The sequence below is a fragment of the Plecotus auritus genome (genome assembly GCF_963455305.1).
Source record: "Plecotus auritus genome assembly, chromosome: 5".
NCBI lineage: Eukaryota > Metazoa > Chordata > Mammalia > Chiroptera > Vespertilionidae > Plecotus > Plecotus auritus.
This window is the reverse complement of record NC_137776.1, coordinates 56,640,380-56,665,663: the sequence shown is the minus strand read 5'-3', so window position 1 is coordinate 56,665,663 and position 25,284 is coordinate 56,640,380. Positions and strand designations below refer to the sequence as shown.

General features: G+C 37.6%; 1 protein-coding gene across 1 annotated transcript in view; it reads right to left on the bottom strand.

Annotated features, from left to right (window-relative positions):
- Positions 1–1,622: 1,622 nt before the first annotated feature.
- IFIH1 (interferon induced with helicase C domain 1) overlaps positions 1,623–25,284 on the bottom strand; it is a 56,788-nt gene continuing 33,126 nt past the window's right edge. The window contains exons 5-16 of the mRNA XM_080668115.1: positions 23,325–23,545; positions 17,531–17,741; positions 16,657–16,874; positions 15,180–15,296; positions 12,362–12,485; positions 11,377–11,649; positions 10,532–10,791; positions 7,995–8,144; positions 6,395–6,556; positions 2,572–2,762; positions 2,022–2,115; positions 1,623–1,921 (exon numbers count right to left, since the gene is read on the bottom strand). Of these exons, the coding sequence (XP_080524241.1) occupies positions 1,742–1,921; positions 2,022–2,115; positions 2,572–2,762; positions 6,395–6,556; positions 7,995–8,144; positions 10,532–10,791; positions 11,377–11,649; positions 12,362–12,485; positions 15,180–15,296; positions 16,657–16,874; positions 17,531–17,741; positions 23,325–23,545 (2,201 nt within the window). The 3' untranslated portion in view covers positions 1,623–1,741. The remainder of the gene's footprint in view (positions 1,922–2,021; positions 2,116–2,571; positions 2,763–6,394; positions 6,557–7,994; positions 8,145–10,531; positions 10,792–11,376; positions 11,650–12,361; positions 12,486–15,179; positions 15,297–16,656; positions 16,875–17,530; positions 17,742–23,324; positions 23,546–25,284) is intronic.

Genomic DNA, 25,284 nt, shown 5'->3' with positions numbered 1-25,284 from the left:
TACTTTAAGTGGAGTCAGCTGGAGTTTTAAAAGGTATTTTAAGAAACCACAATCTTCTTTTGCCCTCTTGCATTCCCAAGAGCTCTGACTGGTTAATATTCACCATTGCTTAAGTCCTGTTAAGATTCAGTTACTGTTAGACTGAATTTAATGAACCCATCAAAATCACAGAATTTTCTTTTGCCTCCTCCAACACTTTGTTTCTCCTTAGTCAAGGGAGGTAAATGCTTCTGTGAATCACAACACCGGTGAGACTGGGTAAGTGTGGTTGAAATGGTCAGTTGTGGCTTTGTCTCAATCACGTAGCTCTTCTACGCCTAAAGAGGCTGCTTGTCTACTGGGAGAACATTCTAGAGTGCTAGCCCTTACATCCATCAACAAATGGGCACACTTCATTCAGAAACACTGAAAATGTCACAGCACCAATTTACTCTTCTGTCTTGGGCTAAGGGTGGGGTGATGAAAGTAGACATTTTTACTTTATTCCCTAATAACATTCAGCATCTGCTCCTTTCTAAATCCTTTGTGAACCCTGGATATCTCCATTGGCCCAGGTGCTCTTGCAGGTTTTAATAACTGGTCTGCATTTAGCTACCATTCCTGTGTAATTTTTGAGCACAGTGTCATGTTCAACCAAGGTACATGCCCTTGACCAGAATCAAACCTGGGACCCTTCGTTCCGCAGGCCGATCCTCTATCCACTGAGCTAAACTGGTTAGGACCTGATGCCACATCTTAATATCTTGCCTTTTATGGTGCTTCAGATTTTTCAAAGTGCTTTATATGTATACATATATCACTTATTAACAAAAACTGGGCAAGTGGTGTGGGAGGCAGAATTCTAGGATGGCCTCCAAGATTTCTGCCTACTGCTACATATGCCCTGGACAATCCCCTCACCTCAAGTGTGGGCAGGACCTGGGGATGGGATGAGATAGTAAGCCCTGTGATTACAGTTAAGACTTCATCTTAGCAGATGAGAGAGAGAGAGAGAGAGAGAGAGAGAGAGAGAGAGAGAGAGAGAGATTCTCCTGCTGGCCTTGAAGAAGCAATAGCTGTACTGTAAAAGGGCCACATGGTGAGGCAGACCCTCGCTCTGAGTGTTCCCAGCGGACAGTTAGTAAGGAAACAGGAATCCCACTCTACAGCTGCAAGCAAGCAACAGCCAACAACTTGAAAGAGCTTGGAAGTGATTCTTCCTGACTGTTTAGATGAGAAAATCGTTTGGCTGACACCTTGTGAGACCCTGAGCAGAAGACCCTGCTCAGATCTCTGAGCTACACAACACCTGCAATAATAAATGGGCATTGTTTTAAGCCACTAAGCTTGTAATTTTTTATGCAACAATAGAAAACTAATAAAAGCAAAGACAGACAATGTTACAACCATTTCACCAATAAGACGACTGGTTCAGAAAGATGACTGGTTTGCTTAACTTTATTTTGAAAATTAGTGATAGGACTGAAATTGGTACCTTAGACCCTCATTTATACTGTGGCATTTTTCCCACAGTACTCCCCACCCTACTGCTCCACACTAATGAATATTATTGATAGAATTTCTTTACCCCTGCCCATAAATAAGATAAATAATGAAAAGTATGATGTATTGTTTTACTCATCTCAAAGTACAATTATTTTATTAAATTTTCACATCAGTTCTTTAGTATAATAAAAAACATTAATCAAAATCATATTAAGTGTTAAGTTGACAATGTTTTAAAAGAATCTTCAACCAAATGTCAATCTTCATCACTAAACAAACAATATTCTGAATAGTCAAGATCAGGAAACGTGATAGGTAATTCTACCCATCTTTTGTATTGTTTCTTTGTTGCATTACTTTTGAAAGACACTACAAAATTCTTTATTTTGAGACAAGGCAAATCTAAGCCTTTGTGCACCATCATCGTTCCCCAAGCCTGGAAAACAAAAGAGGGAACAAAAAGGAAAATTAAATTTACATTAAATTAAGAATTCCTTTTGGCCAAAGTAGGAATGAACCCACAGCTGTATACTCACCTGGCCACATGTTTTGCAGATAATCTCGCCATTTGTTTGATAGTCTGCAAACTTCTTTTGCAGTGCTTTGTTTTCTCTCACAATGTAGAGTTCCCTAAAATTATCGAGGCATAAGAAACATCCCTGAGAATTTGCAAATGACCACTATGCAGCCCACAGGTGCATGTTGTTGAACTTGACACTCATCCTCAGGCAGATGCCCCTTTTCACATCCACCTCTCCAGGGGCATGTTGCCTTTGGCGGCTTCTTTCAATCTGTTAATTATTTTAACTTAAGTTGTTCAAAACTTTGAGAACAAATATAAACATACACACACTGACATGCCTTAGATCAAAATGGCTTGAAGTACATATTACACTTCTCCCTCCCTCCCCAGTGCAGTATATTTGAAAAGTAGACATTTGAAATAGAGATACCAATTTGGGGAAGTTAAAAGAAAAAAGTTCCGAAAAATAATAAATTCAATTTGTGCTATTTTGGAAGAACATTTACAATACAACCTGCTTCACATCCTATAAAGAAACTTAAATGGACTCTCCTTGAACTTACTTGAATTCTGGTGTCATATTGACATGGTGCATTTTCTCAATCACGTGGATATAGTCTCCAGTGCAGGCGACCACACTGCAGTTTTTGCAGAGGAAACTTATTAACGATGGGTTTTCCTTGTAATGCTTTGCGTTACATCTCTTGACTTTCATTTTCTTTTCCATTATACTTTGCATCTGCAATTCCAAAATCTGCATCGAGAAAAGAATATTCTGTGGGTTTTTTATTCATTGTCTCACTGAAGTAAGATCCTTGAATTCAGAGACCTTAGATAGTTGTGAAAACATACTCTTTGGTTTATGTCCTAGAAGTTGAAATAATGAGGCAATGGCTCACATACAACTTAGTATATAGACCTTCATGTAATCATGAAATGTGGGACACTCAAAAAACAACCCCTTCTATTTTTTAAAAAGTTCTATTGTGAGAAAGTCCTTAGCAATATTTGGCAAAAAAAAAAAAACAAAAAACCACCACCACCAACAACAAAAAAACCTCCCCATCTACCCACCTCGTTAGTTTTAATTGTCTCATTAAATCTAAACTTTCTTCCATATGAATCTCTTTAAGAACTAAATATTGTTATTACATCACCCATACCCTTATCTATGACAAACCCTCCAGTTTCTTTTGTTGTTTCTCATTTAACTTCTATCTAGACCCTTTGTTATCATAGCAATTCTCCTTAGCAACATCTCTTCTTTTCACGTTTGTAACAGAAACTACCAGTTTACAATCTAGTAGCCATTTTTCCCAGGAACAGAACCATAATTTTATTCTGGGTGGAAATATGCTAACTAAATGACTGTATTTCCAAGCCAGTGGTCAATGAGACATAAGAAATGTTAAGTGGTGTTTCTCCTATGTATGTGTATTTTTGCCTTTTCCATTTCTTCATCCTTCCTGCCTAGAATGAGCATGTGGCAGCTAAAATTCTAAAAGCTATCTTTGATCCTGAGAATGGAAGTCAAGTACTAAAAGGTAGAAAAGACAGAGAAGAGGCCTGAGGTCCTCCTAACATCATGAAGCTATCATATGACTTTAGATTGTCCACATTCTTGATTTGAGAGAATAAGCCCTTATGCCATGCATTCCAGGCTCTGTGACTAGAGGCCAAACTTATTTCATCACATAAACCATCTAGTTTATCAAAGGCATAAAACTTGAAGTAGGGACTGGTTAGTTCTCACACTTACACAACTTCACAAGAGAAAAACTTGGTTCTTAAATAATTTGCCTCCAAACTGAATCTCTTCTAAATGGCCAAAATGTATTAAATTGTGGATGAAACCATTGTTTTCCTTAAAACCTAGCGAAAACTTTTACATTTTCAGTAAAAGTAAAGTATCAGTGCTGATGAACAAAGCTGAATAGCCCATCTCTTTGGTTCTTGCCTCTCTGTTTTAGGCCTTGACTCGGGGTAGCTATATTTGGCACAGAGAAGAACAACCCCTTGCAAGCAAACCTACAGGCTACAGAATAGTTTAATCAGACAAGTACAAAGACTAATTTCCTATGCAAATTATAACAATATAATAAATTAGCCTGGCTGCTCTGGCTCAGTGATTGAACATTTACTTATGAACCAGGAGGTCACAGTTGGAATCTGGTCAGGGCACATGCCCGGGTTGTGGGCTCAAATCCCCAGTAGGGGATGCGCAGGAGGCAATGAATCAATGATTATCATCATTGATGTTTCTCTCTCTTCCTCTCCCTTCCTCTCTGAAATCAATAAAAATATATTTTTAAAATAACATAATAAATTAAAGTACTCTGATTCCAGTTGTTATTGAGAGATATCTATGGTTTAGTGAGCTGATTAAATGATGGTCTGGCATAGGATCACATAAATGTGGGCAATTAAGACACACCTATGAGTTCAATGGGAAAAATAAAAGTAAAACCAAGATCAATGTATGGCTATGTAACCAGGACACCAGAAACTAAAAGATTAGCCTTAAAACAGTAAAGCATATAAAATAATTAGAGGGCGAAAATTATGATAAATATATGACAGGCACAGCTACAATCAGACTGTCTGTTGAACCGCAGAGGGAAGGCAGGGGAAGGTGGGTGGGAAGAGATCAACCAATGAACTTGTATGCATATATGCATAACCCATGGACACAGAAAATAGGGTGGTGAAGGCCTGGGGTGGGGGGGCTAGGGAAAGTCAATGGGGGAAAAGGGGGGGTTAAGTAATACTTTTAACAATGAAGATTAAAAAAAGTCCAAATAAAATGTAATAATATAGTAAAAGTTGTTGGGTCAATGCCAGGGAAAAGTTTAACATCGCCATTTTTAGAAGCTTTCAGTTATGTATAAACTCTGCATCAGACATGGAAACCCTCCTATGCGTCAGCTCTTACCATTAATTTGCAGTTACCCAGAACTGAGTAAATGCGGAGGATTCTCAAATTAGAGGAAAGGAGAGTGTGCCCTACTAGTAACATCTACTATGGGCTTTGAACAGAGAGTGGTGGCAGGTGCCTCACATCATTTGCCATCCCTGCTTTGAGTTCGTCCACCTGAAGTAGTTTTAGGAGGGCAGATCACTTAGTCAAGGGACCTGAAAAGATAGTCCATTCTGGAGTCCCTAAAGGGACTGTGTCTTATTCTAGGTATTGTCTGGACAAAATTGACTCAAACTCCAGAGATTGTTCTAGAGTTTACCCAATACAACTAGTCTCAAAACACCAATTTTTGAAAACAGCCACTTGATCTCACTCATTTAGGACGTTAAATGTAAGACAATGACTTTCCAGTGACATTATTTGGCCACCAATGCTTGATTTGACACTACAGCATGTTTGGTTTGCCTTGTATTTTAAAAGGGTTTTAAAATACACGTTGTGTGTAGAAACCTGGCCAGGAAACCTTGGAGTTGGTTATAGCAATGCACACCAATGTGAAAGCAACCCTTTCGTGAAACTCTATTTAGGGTAGAGCCAATTCCAATGTTAAGAAACTAACATTCACACCCATATGCAAGGGTGTGAATTTTCTTCTAAATGGATTGTTTGCTATTATAGTACTTACAGTCTTTAATTCAGTGGTATGGGGGATTTCCTGAAATATTGCAGAAATACTTTCTTCTTTCACGGCATTCTTCTCACCACCCAAATAACTCTATGTTAGTAAACTGAGATACTGCTCGATGACATAATATGTATTTTCTTTTTATTGAGATGTAGCCTACACTCACTCCCTCTAAGAGGCCTTTCCCAGCTATTCCATCTGAAGTACCTATCTAGTGACTTTTTCCACATCATTCCTTCCTAATTTTCCAGCACTTGTTTCTACATGGTATAGTTCTTGCTTCATTTCTGTTTATTATTTTTCCTCTTCAAATCCTCAAATCTCACCATGTATACATTAGAATATAAGCTTCATGCTGCAGGGGCCTATCTTCATTGTTTGTCTATCTGTTTTCTATTTCTAGAACATTCCATGGCACACAGGAGGCATTTCATAAATTACTGGAATGAAAAAAAAATGCCTGTGCAACCATATTGAACCAAACCAGAATTACCAGGTTGGGTTGAATGGATGAGTTACACTAGTCCTTCCGGATCGAGGGCAGCTTAAATTTATATTACCAAAGTTTATGGCTGGTTCCACTGGAATGGCTCCCTGACAATTCCTGCCCAATATGGATCCTGATTCCTTGTATGTGAATCTGGACTAAGCGTAGCTCATCAAACTGGAACTCACACTTTGGCACATTTTCTGTCTGGAGACTCGGCCACAAAGATATCGATGGTCAACCACATGCAGCCATTTTAATGTGAAAACTAAATTCAGAGAGGCCCCCAAACAGTACCTTGTGAGCATACTCCTCTGGCTTCATATTTTGAACACGGTCTATAGCTTTATACATCATTTGCTCTCGGAAGTCATTAACTGTCTCACGTTCAACAACTCCGGAGCCGCTGTGGGCAACCAGGACGTAGGTACTCTCATCGGCTCTGGCTCGACCGCGGGCCTGAGGACAGAGGGAAATCACGTAAAAGAAAGGCTCTGCCTTGCTGAGATCTCTCCCTTTTTTGTCCTGGAATGATATTCACTGCTCAGTGTCCCAGCCTTCAAATGCTCTTAATTGTCAGTAATGTTAATAAGTCCATCATTCAAAACTCAAAATGCACTTGAATGCAGAAACAATGTTCTTGAATGATTATGGTTAGGTCCCCACAACCCTCAAAAGCCTCAATAAGTACCCTGGGGTTCCTCTCTCAAACCCTAGGAACCATCAGCAGTGATTTGGACTAGGGGAGCCCACTCCCTCCCACCAGTGAGGATGGATGGATGAGCAGAAGGGGCCTCTCTAACCTTGACACCAGGGTCATGGAGCGTGCAGCTTTGTTCCAGCACCTTACATTGGATTCTGAACACATTTCCCCATGAAAACACATTCAACATGGTGATAAACTTCCATAGCCCTCTTTATAAAGTGATATTCAGATACAATTTGAGTAACAGAAAATTGTGTGGCCTGGCCCAGGAACCTATCAACTCTAATACTATACTCATGAAAAATGCATTCTGAGTAACAACTAACAAATCAACTCCTGCAATATAATTACGCCCTGATTTGGTGCCTGCTGAGAGATCTTAGTCCCCCAGGACTTGTCTTCCATTCAAGATGCAATTTAAAGTATAAAACAACCCTTTTGTTACTTTTATGGGAATAATATTAAGCACAACTCCTATGCTTACTCAACAAAAGGTAACAATTGTATTGTTAACATAATGTGGGCAAAAGATAAAGTAAAACTGAATGAAAACTGGGTCATTTCACTTTTTTCTCTTTCTTTGCATGCATGCATATATATATGTCTGCCTCCTACCCATCACCATTTTATTATGAAAAGACTTAAACATACAGAAGTTGAAAGAATAAAAAAGGAAAATGCAGGAACAGCAGGGCTCCCTAAGGTTTCACGTGTTACTTCGTTGGACATTGGTGGGATGCTGTGTTTTAGACTCCTGGCCCAGCTGGGAGCTCACAGACATACTGGAAATAAGGAGGCCTACTTTGATTCTTACAGATGGGGCCAGTGCCATGTTCCTAAAAAGTCTTAGGACACAGAAATAACAACCAAAGATGAGTTGCTGTTTTAAAAGACAACAGGTATCTGGCTGTGATATTAAACAAAAGGCAGTGGTGCACAGCCCTTCAAGATTTCTCTCTTTTTGTTCAATTGAGGTATAATTGACATGTATTACTATTAGGTGTACAACATAATGATTGGATATTTGTATACATTGTGAAATGATTTCTCTTTTCAGAGGAAAACAGCTATATTTTAAAAAACTATGTGTGCTATTTTACTAAATAGAACAACTAAAATAAGAACACACAATTTTAAAATGAATAGAAAACGAAGTTTAAAAATTAATAGATTAGAGGTATTTGAATGTACCTGGACCATGGCTATTTCATTAGTGACGAGACCGTAACGGATAACGATATTGCATTCTTTAATATCCAGACCTTCTTCTGCCACGGTGGTTGCGATAAGCAGATTTATTTTTCCTGTGCGAAATTTACTAATGACTTCTTTTTGTTCATTCTGTAGAAACATTTTAATAAATCAAATTTTGTAATGCTAACCACATTAAAATCATCTAATTAGGAGAAGAAATAATAAATTGCAACTGGTCAGTGTAAATCAAAGGATTAGATCAGACACGGATTTGATGCCATCTGTTTTTGTCATTGAACAAAGACATGATGGTGAGACAACATTTGATTTTCAATCTGGGATTATCACACAATAACAAAAATATTTCCATCTTCCAGTCTGGAGGTGGGAAGATCATTTATGCCAAGGAAATCAATTGGTGGGCAACTTGGGAGGAAGAAAGGAAGAGATGAGGAACTTAAAAGGGCTTTGCTTTTCACTACATTAACTTCAGAATCTTTAATATTCAAAGCATAGCATGCAGTGACACTTCTAAAAATGGTTGTGTCTTAAGTCACCATGAAATACACACTGCACACATTTGGTCACACTAAGAGGCATTCAAGCCAGAAACATGTGGAATATTCCTGAAGGACACGTGAGAAACTGAAAACACTGGCTGCCTGCAAAAGAGGGAGCTAGACAACTGGAGGACGGTGATGGGCCCTGTGCCTTATTAATGTTCAAAGAAGTAAATATACTATCTGTTCAAAGGGATGACACAAATAAAAATGAAAGAATAAGTTATCAAAACACAATTGAAACAATTATATTTAAATTTAAAAACAGGAATTCTGAAAGTTAACATAAATACAGAAATTAATTATGCTTTCTGGCCCTTGCATCAGAGGAATGGGGGAGCATAAACCTCGCCCCATATGGCTAGCATAGTTTTATTTTCATAATCACTCTCATCAAAGCTGTTGGTCCAGTTTGCCTATGGTGCACATTCACACCATCTCTTGCCCCCATACTGTAAGCAAAAATAAACATGTCAGACTGACAGAACTCTCCCGTCCCTTCCTTTCTTCTCAGAGGCAGCATGTGCCTTCATCCGACTCTTAACTGCTGCAGAATCTGCAGAAAGCTCCGTACTCAGTCTTCGATAATTTCTCCCTCTTGCACATATGTCTACTGATAAAAACTTACATGTCCTTGGATTTTAACAGAAGATGTCTGTGCCTTAATTCAAAGGAGTAACTTTAATAAGAATTTCAGACACAGTGTTAGACAACCCCCCCCCCAAAAAAAAAAAAAAAAAAAAAGAAAAAACAACCATCAAGAGTTAGGCAACTTCTCTCCCAGTAAGTTCAGCTCAGTTTACAAGGGGAGGCTGTGGGGAGCGAGGAAAGGGGTGTGTGCTATATTCGCATGCAGCCGCCAAGTCCTAAATTAATAAGTAGCAAAAAGTAGCTTGAAAATATACTTTCCATTTGTACTTCACCCTTTTTTTTTTTCAAAGAGGAACTGAGGCCATATACGAAGTCATCGCACTCAAACTAATATAATAGAAACATAAAAACAGGACCAAAAGTGACCAACTATCGATGTATTACTTGTATGAATTAACACAGAGGCTGTGAGACTAAACTTCAGTTTTTCCTGTAAGATTCCTAGAATCTAGGGCAAAAAGAGAAACATATTAACTAAACTAGCTCTCATCACAAAGAAGCAAGCTCCTTATCCATGAAAACCAATGCTTTCTCTGGAATTAATTTGAGAGGCAATTTTAACATGAGTCCATGTAGAGAGTACAGTATATTAAGAGTTATAGTGGACAATTTCAAGAACTTTCTTTTCAGCAAAGGCTGAAACCAATTTACTTTGCTCCATTGGACCAAATGGTGATGACCATATCAGAATTGAAGTGCCCTGTTGTCCAGCAAGATTCAGGATTAACATGACTTTAGGAGAACATTTTACTCCAGCAAGCCACATGCGTGTAACGTCTACAAGTGCCTTTTTTCTCTCCCAAGTGTTTTTTACTGTGCACATGATAAGTAGTATAATGAAATGACAACAAAACAAAACAAAATTAAAAAGGAAAAGCTCTCAAAATCCCAAATCTCTAACACATCAAATGTCTTAAAATTTTCCAAGTTCCCTTACAGATCTCATCCTATGCAAACATATTTTACATAGTTCTAATTATAATGCACATATGTTTGAGGAGACTGGATTTTTCCACTTGATAATTATATTGCAACCATTTTTTCTATCTTGTTTCTAAGTTTAAGTGTCAATCATTTTTGCAAGGGAAACTCACTTTAGAAAGTTCCTTCAAGTATGTGGATAAAAATGACCATAGGACAATGCTTAGCCTATCGAACACCACAGGTTAGATCGCTATGAAACTCACATTTTACTTCAAGAACAAATGCTTCATTCCATAATATTATTTGTGGGTGGTGAGAGAATGGATGAAAAAAGGACAACACGTAGTTTGTGAAGCGTAATGACAGTATAAGATTAGCAGTCCAAAAAGATGTTTATACCTGCGTCATGGGCTTAAACTCACTGCTGTGTCCAGCTCCAATCAGATGGTGGGCTTTGACTCCTACTTCTGCAAATTTTTCATTTTCAGTAATCCACTGGGAAAGGGCATATGCACTCTGTCGTGTTTTTGTGAAAATTATTCCTCTTGCTGTCCCCGCAGTCCTTGTATATTGTTCCATGATGGTATTTCTTAATTTGGTCAGCTTTTCATTTTCATATTCTGGGTTTTCAGCCAGTTTCTTCAACATTTCCTTGTTATCTTTAAAAATAATTAGTTTAAATTAGTAAAATATATGAATAGTTACAGTGGAAGATTTTATGTAATGATGCACTGAGTTCAACTATAGCTAATCTTTTACCTATATCTAATAATCAGGCTACTTAATAAATAAATGTGCCCAGCCAGCGTGGCTCAGTGGTTGAGCATTGACTTATGAACCAGGAGGTCATGGTTCAATTTCCAGTCAGGGCACATGCCCAGGTTTCTGGCTCAATCCTCAGTATGGGGCATGCAGGAGGCAGCCTATCAATTATTCTCTTTCATCACTGATGTTTGTATCTCTCTCCCCCTCTCTTCCTCTGAAATAAACACAAATATATTTAAAATAAATAAATGTATTGCAGTCATCTTGGCCAAAATTCACATAATCAAATTATTGATTGTGATTATACAACTCATGGATTCTCTGGTCATATCAATTGGAAATATCCCCAATATGAGTGGGAGTTCTTTCAAAATGAAGTATGTTAAGAGGGCCTTTTGGAGAGCTCTTAAAAAGCAACAATTCACTCCAAAGAGGTAAGATGCATGAGACCATGCAATAAGCGTCACATTGATTCTTACCAAAAAATAAACCCATGAGAAATGTGTCGGTGTCATCCAGTTTCAAAGGTTTCTTTCCATCATTCTCATCTTCATCACCATCATCGCTATTGTCACCACTCTCATCACTATCATCGAGGACTGCAAACTTCTTTTCTCTCTCATCTTTATAGAAAGTTTCAAGGTGATTATAGGCATCAATCATTCGGATTGTGTCATTAATTTGCAGGGCCTCATTGTACTTCCTCAAATGCTCTGTACAGAGACGGTCTTTGCGATTTCCTTCTCTTGCAGCTATGAAAGAATACATTATGTAGAGTGAAATAATGATCAAACACACCCCTTAATGCTGTGCTGTGGACTTAAATATGTTTAAATACAACTCTAAAATAGCTTACACCTTATTTTTGAAATAAGAAAGCAAGACTCAAAATAACCAAAGTACTTGTATGCATGCATATGGGCCTAACCAATGGACACAGACAACAGGGGGGTGAGGGCATGAGTGGGGGGGGGATGGGAGGTGTAATGGGGAAAGAAGGACACATTAATAAATAAATTTATTAACACCTTAATAAAGAAATTTAAAATAAAATAAATTAAATAAATTTAAAAAGACTCAAAATGTGCCGAGAGCTTAAAAAGGGGCAAGTTTTCCAACTCCTACACTTGCTGTTTGAGTTCTGCATCAGTAAGAACACATACCTGATCCCAGCTGAGTCAGAGGAATTGCATAAAAAAAACATGTTAGTTGAGTTTGCAACTGGAGACAGAGTTAATATTTATCTTAATATTTTAAATGTACAATAAGTGAAAGACTGGTGATAAAAAGAAACTGGATGAATTGATGCCTCCTTCTTTAGATAAGGAACTAGGACATTTACCCTCGTCCTACTTAAAACAACAGAAATTCCATTTGCTTTCAGTTTGCTTGGGAATATGTGACATAGTCATCTGAAATCTTGGCATAACCATGGGATAAATGTTATGTGAAAACCCCAATTACCTTTTTTTTCCATTTTAATGGCCCATTGTTCATAGGGTTGAGTTCCAAAATCTGGCATTGGGCTCATTTGGCAAAAAGTTTGAATCTTTGTCATTATTTCCAGAAGTTTGTCTTTAAATGGATCCTAAAAATAAGTTATACACTTATTCTTACATGTTTATATTGTTAAAGGAATAACATTATCTTTGTGAAAATAATTCCCATCTATATATATAAAAGCACCAGGGGACAGACACTCAATGCAGAAGCTGGCCCCTGGTGGTCAGTGCACTCCCACAGCCAATCTCCTGTGGTTGGCCAGCAGCATCAGCGTCCATTCCTTCCATGCTTGGCTCTGTGACCGTTGCCTCCTCTCCTGACCCCGCCGGTGCCTTCAACCCAGGGCTGGGATGGGGAACCAGGGGTGGGTGGCTCCTTTCCTGGGGGGCTGAGGGCCAACTCCCTCCTTGGGGCTGGCAGTCAACCTCCCATGCTTCGTTCCTCCTCCCCGCCCCCTCCCGGCAGCAGGCCCCAATAGGCCCACAGTCCCTCCCCCCTCCCTTCCCAAAGCCGGCAGGCCCTGATTGCCGGTCAGGCCTATGGACCCCACACATGCATGAATTCGTGCACCAGGCCTCTAGTGTTATAATAAATTTGATTCAGATTCTTTGTCTAGGCCCGTGGTCTGCAAACTGCGGCTCATGAGCCACATGAGGCTCTTTGGCCCCTTGAGTGTGGCTCTTCCACAAAATACCACAGCCTGGGCAAGTCTATTTTGAAGAAGTGGCATTAGAAGAAGTTTAAGTTTAAAAAATTTGGCTCTCAAAAGAAATTTCAATCGTTGTACTGTTGATATTTGGCTCTGTTGACTAATGAGTTTGCAGACCACTGGTCTAGGCAAAGTAATAAGTTAATCTCTGATCACATCTTTGTACATTTATTTTTTATTGGTTTTTAAGAGTCTCATCCACTCCAACAACCTGTACCACTTCTGGAATTTCCAATTTAAAAATTTTATAAAAAAAGCCCTAGCTGGGTTTGCTCAGTGGATAGAGCACTGGCCTGCAGACTCAAGGACTCAAGGGTCCTTGGTTCAATTCCAGTCAAGAGCACATGCCTGGGTTGTGGGCTTAATCCCGTGTGGGTCGTGCAGGAGGCAGCCAATCAATGATTCTCTCTCATCATTGATGTTTCTATATCTCCCTCTCCCTTCCTCTCTGAAATCAATATTTTTAAAAATTTCACAAAAGAAAAATTAACAGATGATAATATTGGATGCTAATACTAATTTTAAAAAACATTATAGTAATGCCACAATTATTTAGAAAGCCTACAATCCAATTTAGGAAACATTTCTCTTGGAAGAACTGGTTTAGCATTATACCAGAATTAAAAGTGAAGAGAGTTTTAGAACAAGATAGACACAGAAAATTGCTTACTGTATGATTTCATTCACATAAAGTTCAAAATCAGTCAAAATCCATCTTTAGTGTTAAAAGTCAGGATAGTAGTTATCCTTGGGGTATAGTGACTGGAGGGGGCAATGACGAATTTCCGGGATGCTGGCAATGTTCTGTGTCTTGATCTGGATTTTGGTTATAAAAGTGTGTTCTGTTTATGAAAATTCAGTGGTCTATATTAGACACTTAAAATTTGTACTTTCTTATGTGTGTTATATTTCAATAAAAAGTCTACTAAAAGTTAAAAGTTAGGTGGCAAATTTTTAAATATATATATATCCTAAGTCACATCCAGCAATTTAATCCCAGCCCATTTCCCTGAAAAAAATAAAATAAAATAAAATAAAAATGTCCTAAGACAGTAGAAAAGTGCATTTAAACTTATCAAGTAAAACTGAGTAACAAAAGTGAAGGGAAAATGGACACAGACACTGGGGCAGTGGGGCCTAGCCCGGGGTGGGAATGGCTGGGGTGGGGAGGGCGTCAATTGGGGGAAAAGGAGACATATGTAAAACTTTAGACAATAAAGAAAAAAATCATAATAAAAAAAGTGAAGAGAAATAAAGTATATCAAATGTGCTAGTTCAGCTGGAGTAGATAAGTACTCTTCCAGAATTAAAACACACACACACACACACACCACACACACACACAAAACAAATCACAAAACTGATCAATGGACAATGGTCACTAATTAGTTTAGTGCCTACTAAATTTCAAATACAATATTATTTATTATGCATATTTCATATCACTTAATCCTAATATCCTTATGAGGCATATTTTCAATGATTACACTTATTATCAAGTACATATAGGTAAAACTTATCATGCTTCATAAATTTTACGAAAAGTATTGACATATGCACTGGTCATAGTCATCTAAAAAGCACAATCACAGTAAGTATTTCACTTCTTTGCCACATCAGTGTTTTCCTAAGAAAGTAAATATGCAAATTAGATAGGATTTCCATGATCATTGCCAACTGTAATCTGGTAGCAACAAAATGGCTCTGTGGAATGTCAGAAAACCAACCCTGGAATTCACCAAGAAAGTTAAAAAAAAAAAAGATAAAACAAACTATGGTATAATCCATCTAATTTAGCTATGTCACCTTCCCTACCCTCACCCCCCCCCCATGGCTCATATTAGTCAATCAATTACTGAGCTACTCTCTGTAAACTGGAGAACTAAAAGAAGGATGGAAAATTCACAGCAGTGCTTTATGGCCTAACCTCAATAAACAAATACAAAACTGTAACTTCTTTGCTAAAAATTTAAAACGATATTATTCCGGTGGCCAACATACAACCATCTTTGCATCTTTCAGTTGAGTATGATATCAGCAATCAGTTAAAACGAGGTTTTACACACATACTTCTCTGGTGTCATCTGCAATGACAAACTTTTTGCATGGCTCTTTTATTTGGTCTTTAAGTTGACAGATGTTTTCTTTCACTGTTTTAATAGTAAATGCATCAAGATTGGCACATATCTGGAAAAGAAACATTTTTCAGTATTTAAATAATTAGTTTTCTCTCTCACAATTGATTCAACGTAGGTTTTTTTGTGTTTGTGTGTATATAGCATTTTACTATTGCTTTACTGTGGATCTGAATAACTAATAATCAATAACATTTGTCCTGATAAAGTAAAAAGGAGCTTCTAAATCAAGTTGGTGGATAATACCAGAAAAGCGTGTTTATTTTCATTCTTTATATTCTATTTTCTAACTGGAAAAACTGACATGGAAGGAGTGTAGCAACTTGCAGAGATTAGCAGAGAATGTTAATGAGAAAACCATATTGCATGAGGCATTTTAAAGGTCATTTTGACATCCGTGGATCATATTACCACCCTCTTCTACAGTATGAAGCTAGGAGCAGCTAAAGCCCATGTGCCCGGATCTAGATTAGAATTTGTTCTTAATCCCAACAATAAAATATATCTTGGAACCCATAATTGTACCTCTGTCTACTCTACATGATTTTTGCTGTATCAACTTAAAATAGGGACTTAAAAATACAAATGCAATTGACCTTGATGCCAACACACTTCTTGGGTTATTTTGAATTCATTTAACACTTGAGATAAACAAGAGTACTTTATGTGTTGTTACCATTGGGGGACAGCTGATGAATAATACATATTCAATTACAGATCTGCATGTCCCCAGTTTCTCATTTAATTTGGATTACCCAGAATCTGAGAATTACATAGAACAAAAAAGTTAGCAGCAAAGACATAATTTGAAATTCATTGAGTATGAAAATAAGAAACATTTATAGCTTTATTTATACCAATATCAAATATATCATTAACTTTTATACTAGGAGGAGATATTTAAAAGAAGGTATTCAATTTGCCCCATTTCATTAATTATATCAGCTTTCCATAATCTTTGTGATTTCTTCTGTCATAATTGTTTATTAAGGCATATTACTGTTTTGTAGAAAACTGAATATACTTACTTTAACTAAAGCAAATAGATTTTATTTAACTGATGATCCTGGAATACCTTCTTTAATGCACTTGAACCTGAACTTAAAAAAACACACAAGAAAGCCCAGCTGGTGTAACTCAGTAATTGAGCATCAACACATGAACAAGAAGGTCACAGTTCAATTCCTGGGCAGGACACATGCCCAGGTTGGGGGCTGGACCCCCAGTATGGGGCTTGCAGGAGGCAGCCGATCTATGATTCTCTCTCATCATTGATGTTTCTCTCTCTCTCCCTTGCCCTTCCTCTCTCTGAAATCAATTAAAACACACACATTAAAATAATAGAGCCCAAGAAGTACTGGTATTTTTTTAAACTTTGGTTTTCTTGTTTATACATAAAGTTAATAACTTACTTTTAAAATGTGTTCTTCAGCTTTGGCTTGCTTGGTGGCCCCTCCAACACCTGGTGAGGCTGTTAGTCCCAGGATCTGAGGTAGAGGAATCACTGATTTGTTTTCTTTCCTGAGCTTATTGTTTTTCAACTTCTGTTTCAAATAACGCCTCATGATGTTATTATAGACTGCTTCTTTGTTGGTGTGATGGCATTCATCAATGATGATGAGGGAAAAGTCTTAAAAGAAAATTCAAATGGTTCATTTGTCCATACCAACAAGGTACGGTAAAGAAAAACAAACAAACAAAAAAACCCCACTAAGTTTATTGTCCAAAATTCTCAAGATTATGTTTTTGTTCTTTAATATAATGTTTAATTTTAAGTGGGTGAATTTTGCATTTATTATGTCAAATTAAAACTACACTATTCAAAGAGGGAAATTTTGGGCATGTTTTAACATTGCATTTAATTATTGTGATTATTTGTACTTATTTCCCTTCCTCTCTCACCTTCTCTTCTAATTCCTCACCAAAAAAAAAAAAAAGAAAAGATTATATATTTGTTCTATGAAGCAGAAGGCAGATCTAACAGGATACACTAGCATATAAAAATAACTTGTCAGAACCTAGAATAAAGAAGTAAATGGAAAGTCTAGTGGTTATTTGATGTGATAATGATATTCTTATGCAGAACAGTGATCTACAGTAATTAAAAACTTCAAATTTTTTGTTTCCACAAAGAAGTAAAAGGGTTTTAATAAAAACTTAAAGAATAAAAGACAATATAAACCAAAGTTAATCTTTTTAAATCAACATTTACACAGCCTCTATTACTACCATTAATATTAATACTAATCAATATTAATTTTTTCAAAAATAAACACTTCAACCAACCTGACAACTGGACACCATCATCTTCTCCTTTTTCTGAGTTTAAAAGGGAGTTTTCAAGGATTTGAGCTGTACTGATAATAATGTCATAGGATTTGACAAATTTTGGAAATGATATTTTCATTTGGGTATCACCACTTAATCTCGTAATGCAATACCATTTCTTCAAAAATTTTTGAAACTCTTTACGGAAGAGCTGTTCAACTAGTGGTACCTTTAAAAATGCCAAAAGTAAAAGAGAGAGAGATTCGTCAAAGCAAAAGGAGTATTGATCAAAGGCCTACTATGCGTTAAGCATTAACAAAGGTGTTTACATAATCAGTTAATTAGACATAACAACCTATTCATCATTCCATTCATTTATCTGGTAATAAGCACTTATTGAATGCCTATTAGGTGTAGACATTGTGTCTGGGACACAACGATATTTAAGATATAGTTCAAAACTTTCAGGAACTCAGTCTATCTGAGTGCACAGACCAAGACTGAAAATGAAACAAATAAATACAACACCATGTAATAATTCTCCGATGGAAACACATTCAAAGTGACAGCAATGAGAAAGAAGTAATCGACCGCTCAAAAGAAGGGCTTAGACAGAATTTTAATCTTGTAAGCTATGGGTCAGTGAAGAGATAAATTAAAACTGAGGCTGGATAAGAAATAAATTTTGAATTAATGGAGAAGGACCAGGCTAAAAAGGGCTGTGAACACCAAGCAGGGTATTTTAAATTTAGTGTAACAGTTTACAGAACCTTTGTGAGTTGTGTTACATTTAGGGTTGACTTATTACAGTTGTTTGGGGATCAGGCAGAGGCAATGTGCCTGAAGAATTGGAGCAGGGAGGGAAAGTGAGAAGGTAAGGCATTGCCTAGGTCCTAGGCCCTAGGAGAATGGATGTGAAGTGAAGAATGAACTGCTGGAATAGCTTTGGTGGCTGAGAAAGAACAAAACCACCAAGAGATTTGGCATAAAAGGTGCAACTCTTTCAGAGACAACTGGCATTGTCTAGTGAGAGTGTGTTGGCCTTGAGGTGACTTGACCTGGTTGGTGATTTACATTATCTTCTCCTTCACTAACAGGTCAAAAGGCAAATCCTCTGAAGACCTTGAGCTGTAGGACCATCAACATAAAACCCACTGATGCCATGGATAACGTGAGGGCCAGCGCTAGGATGAAGAAGGCATCCCCAGCCTGGCCAACAGAGATCTTTGCAGGGCAGCAGCTGGAAGATGGTGTCACTCTTTAAGACCACAGCCTCCAGAGTCAACTCTGCACCTGCGCCTCTGTCTGAGGAGTGGCTGTATTCTTATGATAAAGTAAGCTAAAGAAAATGTTAATAAGAAAATCATAAGAAAGAGAAATAGATTTACAGTATTTACTGAAAAAAATCTGTGTATAAGTGGACTCATGCAGTTCAACCTCATATTCTTCAAGGGTCAACTCTATTTTTTTTCATTCCACTAATGCAGACAGAGGTGATAATCTAAGAAGGAAGTATCCTGAGGAAGAGACTGGGGATTAAATTGAATGAAAAGAGAGTGCAATCCATAGCAAAGAAAGTCAGCTCTGAAAACAACTACAGCAGCTACTTGCTTATTATATGATCTTGGACAAGTTACTTAATCATCTCAATTTCCACACTAATAAAGTGGGAATAATATTAACCAGTGGTGAGGTCATTGTGAAAAATTAAACAGATGACATATTGCTGGTACTCAGGAAAAAAAACTTTCCTTTTATTCTAGCAGTGAGTATGGTAGAAAGAGACCAGTTGACCTTAGAAGAAAAAGGTTCAAGTCTCAGTTCTGCTGATAATTGGCTGGATGACCCCTGGGACTAATTAAAGCCTCTGAGTCTCAGTTTTCTGATGGGTAAAAAGGGGATAATTACAGTTACTTCAAAAAATAGCCAGGTGGTTTTAATGAGATAATATAAAGTACAATACCATATTATTATATTATTAATATATATCTTTCATTTCCTAGACTGTAGATTCCTTGGAGACATGATCTGTATTTCATTTGTTGTTTTTTTTTTAAATATATTTTTATTGATCTCAGAGAGAAAGGGAGAGGGAGAGAGACAGAAACATCAATGCTGAGAGAGAATCATTGATCAGCTGCCTCCTGCATGCCCCACACTGGGGACTGAACCCGCAATCCTGGCATATGCCTGACCGGGAATTGAACCATGACCTGCTGGTTCATAGTTTGATGCTCAATCACCAAGCCACACCAGCTGGGCTCATTTGCCTTTAAATACCCTCATGCTACCAAAAAATTTAAGATTCTTTATTCCATGAAATAACATAGAGAACTGAGATTCTGTCCATAAAGGTGAGTCAAAGAATCAGCATCTTCTCATCTACAGAACAAAAAGAAGCTGTCACAGGAGGAAGCAGGTGTTGGAAATCCTGATACTCACTCTGGTTGGCAATGACTTCCTATTGAAGGACAAGAGAAAGCCAGATGCAAGTCTGACATGGCTAATTGGGAGATGTGTGGTCCTTTTGGAGCCTGTTCCTGAGATGTGACAGAGTGCCTGCCAAGACTAATCAAACCCAACTGCTACCCACTTCTGCTGAATCGTATGGGCTGCATCACAGCATCTGAAGGAACCTAGGATTTATCTCTCATGATGTGGAAGCCCTAGATAGGAAATAGAAAGTCTGGAAACACAGGTGGTGTTTTCATTTCTCCCTGTATTTGAAGGCGATAACTTTGGAAAGGATGGAGAAAGGAAGATGAAAGTAAATGGTATTAGGGAACAGGATTTTTCCTTTCTAGATCAAGGGTTATAATACCTTGTTCTTGGGCCAAATACAGAATGCTGGTTAGGTTGACTTACTGGGCCACAGATTTCCTGACTCAACAAAAAAGAATTAAAATTACATTACATTAAAATTCAAAGAAATGGGATAATAAAGGAAAACATTATGACATAGATGAAAGAACTAATGAAGGAATTTCTAGTAATTCTTAAGGAAAAACAGTAGAGAAACAGGAATTAGATTCTCATCCTTAAATACCTGCAGAACAGTGCAACTGGATATGAATAATTAATTATGATAATTTAATATTTAAACATGGTTACAAATTTGATTTCATACGAATCACCTAGATCCAGTGGGATGAAAGATTTGTAACAAGAACTTAGCACTGAGAGGACAAGTAATTACTACAAAAAGGAAGATGCATTAGATGCATACAAGAACACAAATCCTGAAATGACCAATTAACATAATATCTATATATCTATACATATAAAAGCCTAAGTGACCTTTATGTCCGAATGACTGGAACAACCGGAACTACTGGAAGGATTGGTCGACCAGTCACTATGACGTGCACTGACCACCAGGGGGCAGATGCTCAATGAAGGAGCTGCCCCCTGCTGGTCAGTGCACTACCACAGCCAACCTCCTACAGCCGGCCAACCTCCCACAGTCCCTCCCCCTGGCCGGCCCCAATCACCAGCCAGGCCTAGGGACCCCACCCGTGCACAAATTCATGCACCGGGCCTCTAGTGAAGAAATAAACATAAGTAATTGTATTTAGGCTCAAAAATTAACTGCACAAACATAACTTAAGAGGTCTAGTCTAACAACTTTTTCAAATAAACTTAGGCTTTTTAGGTTATAGCAAGCACAGATGAGTCTCTGGGTGACAAAGGCAGACCCAGTCACGGGCTAGGTGTTACATCTCATCTCTCCTAAACTCTGCCCTGTAAGACTATATCTATAGTATTTTGTTTAACTGTATGTTAAGAGGGTCTGAGATAAAAGTCTGGAAAAGTATGAGCACTCAGGATGATGGAAACCATGTTATATAAAGAACAGTGACAAGAACTGGGGATATTTATCCCAGGAAACAAGAAGAAAAATAATGTAAATGCTGCATGATGCTTGCTGTCTTCTCTATGTGGAGGGCTGTAATAAGACAAGAGAATTACAACTTAACTTACTCTTTATCATCACAGAGGAAAGAACTCTAACCAATGAGAGTGGATTCCAAGAGAACCAGATTTTGATGAATATATGTTAGGCTTTGTAACAGTGTCAGCTGTTCAAAGAATAGATGGTGATATCTTATTAGGAGGGAGACATCCTTGATGTTAGAAGTTACTAAGCAGAGATAAGGGAACCACTTGGCAATGGATGAAAGCTGGATTTTAAAGGCCTCCTTCAACTCTAGTACAGTAGTCTATGACACTGTGCTTGATAAGGGAAGTGAAGGAAGCAGATAAATCATAAATAACTCCTAGCTTTTGAGGCTATAGACTTTGGAGGAGGTGGTATAACAGATAAGTAGAGTAGAAAAGCTCTTTGGGAGGATAGATGGGACTTACCCTAAGGAAGTGGTGAAGCTCAAATGGTATTAAGAACATCAACTGAAGTGGTTTTGAATTCAGTTAACTTTTTTGTTTTGTTTTGTTTTGTTTTGTTTTTCTGGACCTGACATTGCTCACTGGTTAAAGAATACGAAATTTCATTTCATTCATTATGAAGGTGAAGAGGAAGGAGAGGGAGAAAGATCTAATATTCACTAAGTTATTCCTAGGCTTTAGATAGATCATCAAATTTAAACTTCTGAACATCTATACAGGGTAGTGTTATTTTATTCCTTTTATAGATGAGGAAACTAAAGTCAGAGAAATTAGTAATTTGTCCAAGATCAAACACTAAATTTATTGTGTTCCAAAAGACAGTAGCCGTAATAAAGGGAATATATGAAAAGCTATATGAAAATTTTAATGTATCACCATTACCACAGGAGAAATCAAACTGTTCTAATTATGTGCTTACAAGTATAAAGGAGAGGTCTTTAGGCGTAGCATATACGCATATAAAATGCATTTGGAATGACATGATGGAAATCATTCAGATCATGGATTCTGAGTATGTTTCTTTAGTACTGAAAAGCAGGTTGCATCTAAAACTGTTATCATAATAGATACAGTAAAAGATACAGTAAATTTGCATAGCCTATTGCTACATTTTCTATAAAGAAATAACTGAAAATCTAGTTATCATAGCTAATGGAATAAAAAGACTTTCTGATAATGGAAAAATATTCTCAATTTTACTCCATAAAATGGTAAAGATTACTATCCACAATTTATAAGTTTATAAATTAATAAACTGTCATTTATCTGAATAAAGCTCAATAACTACACTGGTTTAAAATGGAGACTTATACCTGTTCATAAAGATGGCTTTCAAATGCCCAAGATATAAATTATTAAAGACCTGTGTTGCATTTAATAATATCTATATATTTAATATATATGTATATATATACATATATATATACATATATACATATATACACACACACACACACACACACACACACACATATATATATACACACACACATATATACACACTGGATAGAGAGCATTTGCCACCTTTGACTAAGAGCCAATGGTTAGAGACTCTAGAGGACAATATTTGATCCTAGATTCCAGTAATATTTTGAGGTCATTTATGTTCACATGCAATGATAACTTAACTTAGTACCAGTCAATCTTAAAGAATATGTGGGTAAATATATTGTTTATACATAAGTTATAGCTAATTGACTTAATCTGGTTTTATAGAAAAATTCCATTTTAATAGCTAATAACAGATTTTACTTATAACTTGAAAAGCAAAGATTTAAGATAAAATAACTTGACATTTTCCCTAATAAAACTAAATCTGTGTGGTCTATGGTTACAAATGTCATTATACAAATGTTTCAAAATAATAAAATGAAAATAGAGAATGTTATTTTATATGCCACTTGAATACCTTATTGACAAGGACGATAACTTTTCCCAGTTCAGATGCTCTTTTCTTCTTGTCCAAGTGATCCTTGGCAATGTAAACGGCCACCCTGGTTTTCCCACTCCCTGTAGGGAGGCATATAATGATATTCTTTCCCTCCAAAGCAGGCTGGGCAACTTCCATTTGGTACGGCCTGAGATTCAGTTCTGGCTCAGGGGATGCTCTTTCTGCCCTTTTCTCTTCATCTGAAAGAGGTGAAAAGAAAGAAAAATAAGGGAAATCCTATATAATAAAAGCCTAATATTCTAAGTGTCCAGTCATCCGTCATCCATTCAACCCAGTGGTTGGCAAACTGCGGCTCGTGAGCCACATGCGGCTCTTTGGCCCCTTGAGTGTGGCTCTTCCACAAAATACCACGGCCTGGGCGAGTCTATTTTGAAGAAGTGGTGTTAGAAGAAGTTTAAGTTTAAAAAATTTGGCTCTCAAAAGAAATTTCAATCTGTTGATATTTGGCTCTGTTGACTAATGAGTTTGCCCACCAGTGCATTCAGCCAAATAAAGTGTAATATGCTAATGATATGCTAAAGAAGCTCAACTGCTCACTATGACGTGCACTGACCACTAGGGGGCAGACGCTCTGACCGGTAGGTTAGCTTGCTGCTGGGATCCGGCCGATGCGAGATGGGCCAGACATGCCCTGGAGCCCTTCTGCAGTCCCTCTCCAACGGGCCAACCTCCTGCGTCCCTCCCTGGCCCCAATTGTGCACCGGTGGTGTCCCTCCACCTGGCCTCTGCCCTCTAGCAATCCGGGATTCCTCAGGGGAGTCAGAGAGCTGGTTTCAGCCCGATCCCACAGGCCAGGCCGAGGGACCCCACTGGTGCACAAATTGTGCACAGGGCCTCTAGTAAATAAATAAAGGAATGGGCAACAAAATGACTAAGGCTAAGAAGCTCTCACACTGAACATAGGTCTCTGTGTTTAAATTGCTTTTCATGTATGGTCCAAACCAATTCATTTTCTATTTTCTGTACCAAATGGGCATCAGCTCTGTTTGTATTTGCAGGATGCAGCCCAGGCCCTCTGTCTTGGGGTGCAGAGGGAGTGAGTTAACAGGGTAGAGGACTGGAAGTGGGCAGCATGTGGGAGTCAAGGGCAAAGTACAGAAAGGTGCAATATTGGCAGTTATGGTTCTTAATGCATCACATTTTCCATCTCTTTGTTGGACCATTATGCCTTACATGTTTCTATTAGGTCTTCCACCTACAAATCAAGAGGACTGGGTAAGTGGGAACCATCAGTCCTCCTTATTCTGTATCCCCCTTACTTTTTATTGCAAAAATGTATTATAGCTGAAGCTACTTCCCTTCATTTGAAAAACTTTGTTTGACAACCAAACACCCAAAAGCCTGCACATTGATCTATCCACTTATCTATCTCAAATATCTAAAAATGGCAGCCTGGCTGGTGTGGCTCAGTGGTTGAGTGTCAACCTATGTACCAGGAGGTCACAGTTCAATTCCCGGTCAGGGCACATGCCCAGGTTGCGGGCTCAGTGTGGGGCATGCAGGAGACAGCAGATCACTGATTCTTTCTCATCACTGATGTTTCTATATCCCTCTCCCTTTCCCTTCTTTTCTGAAATCAATAAAATACATATTTTAAAAATATATAAATAAATAAATTAAATTAAAATGGTAAAACAATCAAATTTTTGGCATTTGAACCAACCAGATTAAACAGAATCAATATTTATGCAGAAAGGGAAAAACTCCTCCCATACTAGCCTTTAATTTATAGATTTTCATTGAACGACAAAAAAAATTTTGTTAGTTTAAACTGCACTGTAACTAGTTTTGCTATTTAGTTTTGAATTGTGATCTTTATTGCTTCTTTATTGTGTATGTCTCTATATATTTTTATTCTCCTGAAACTCAAAGCACAATAAATTAAAAAAAAATTCTAATTAACATTTCTAAATTTAAA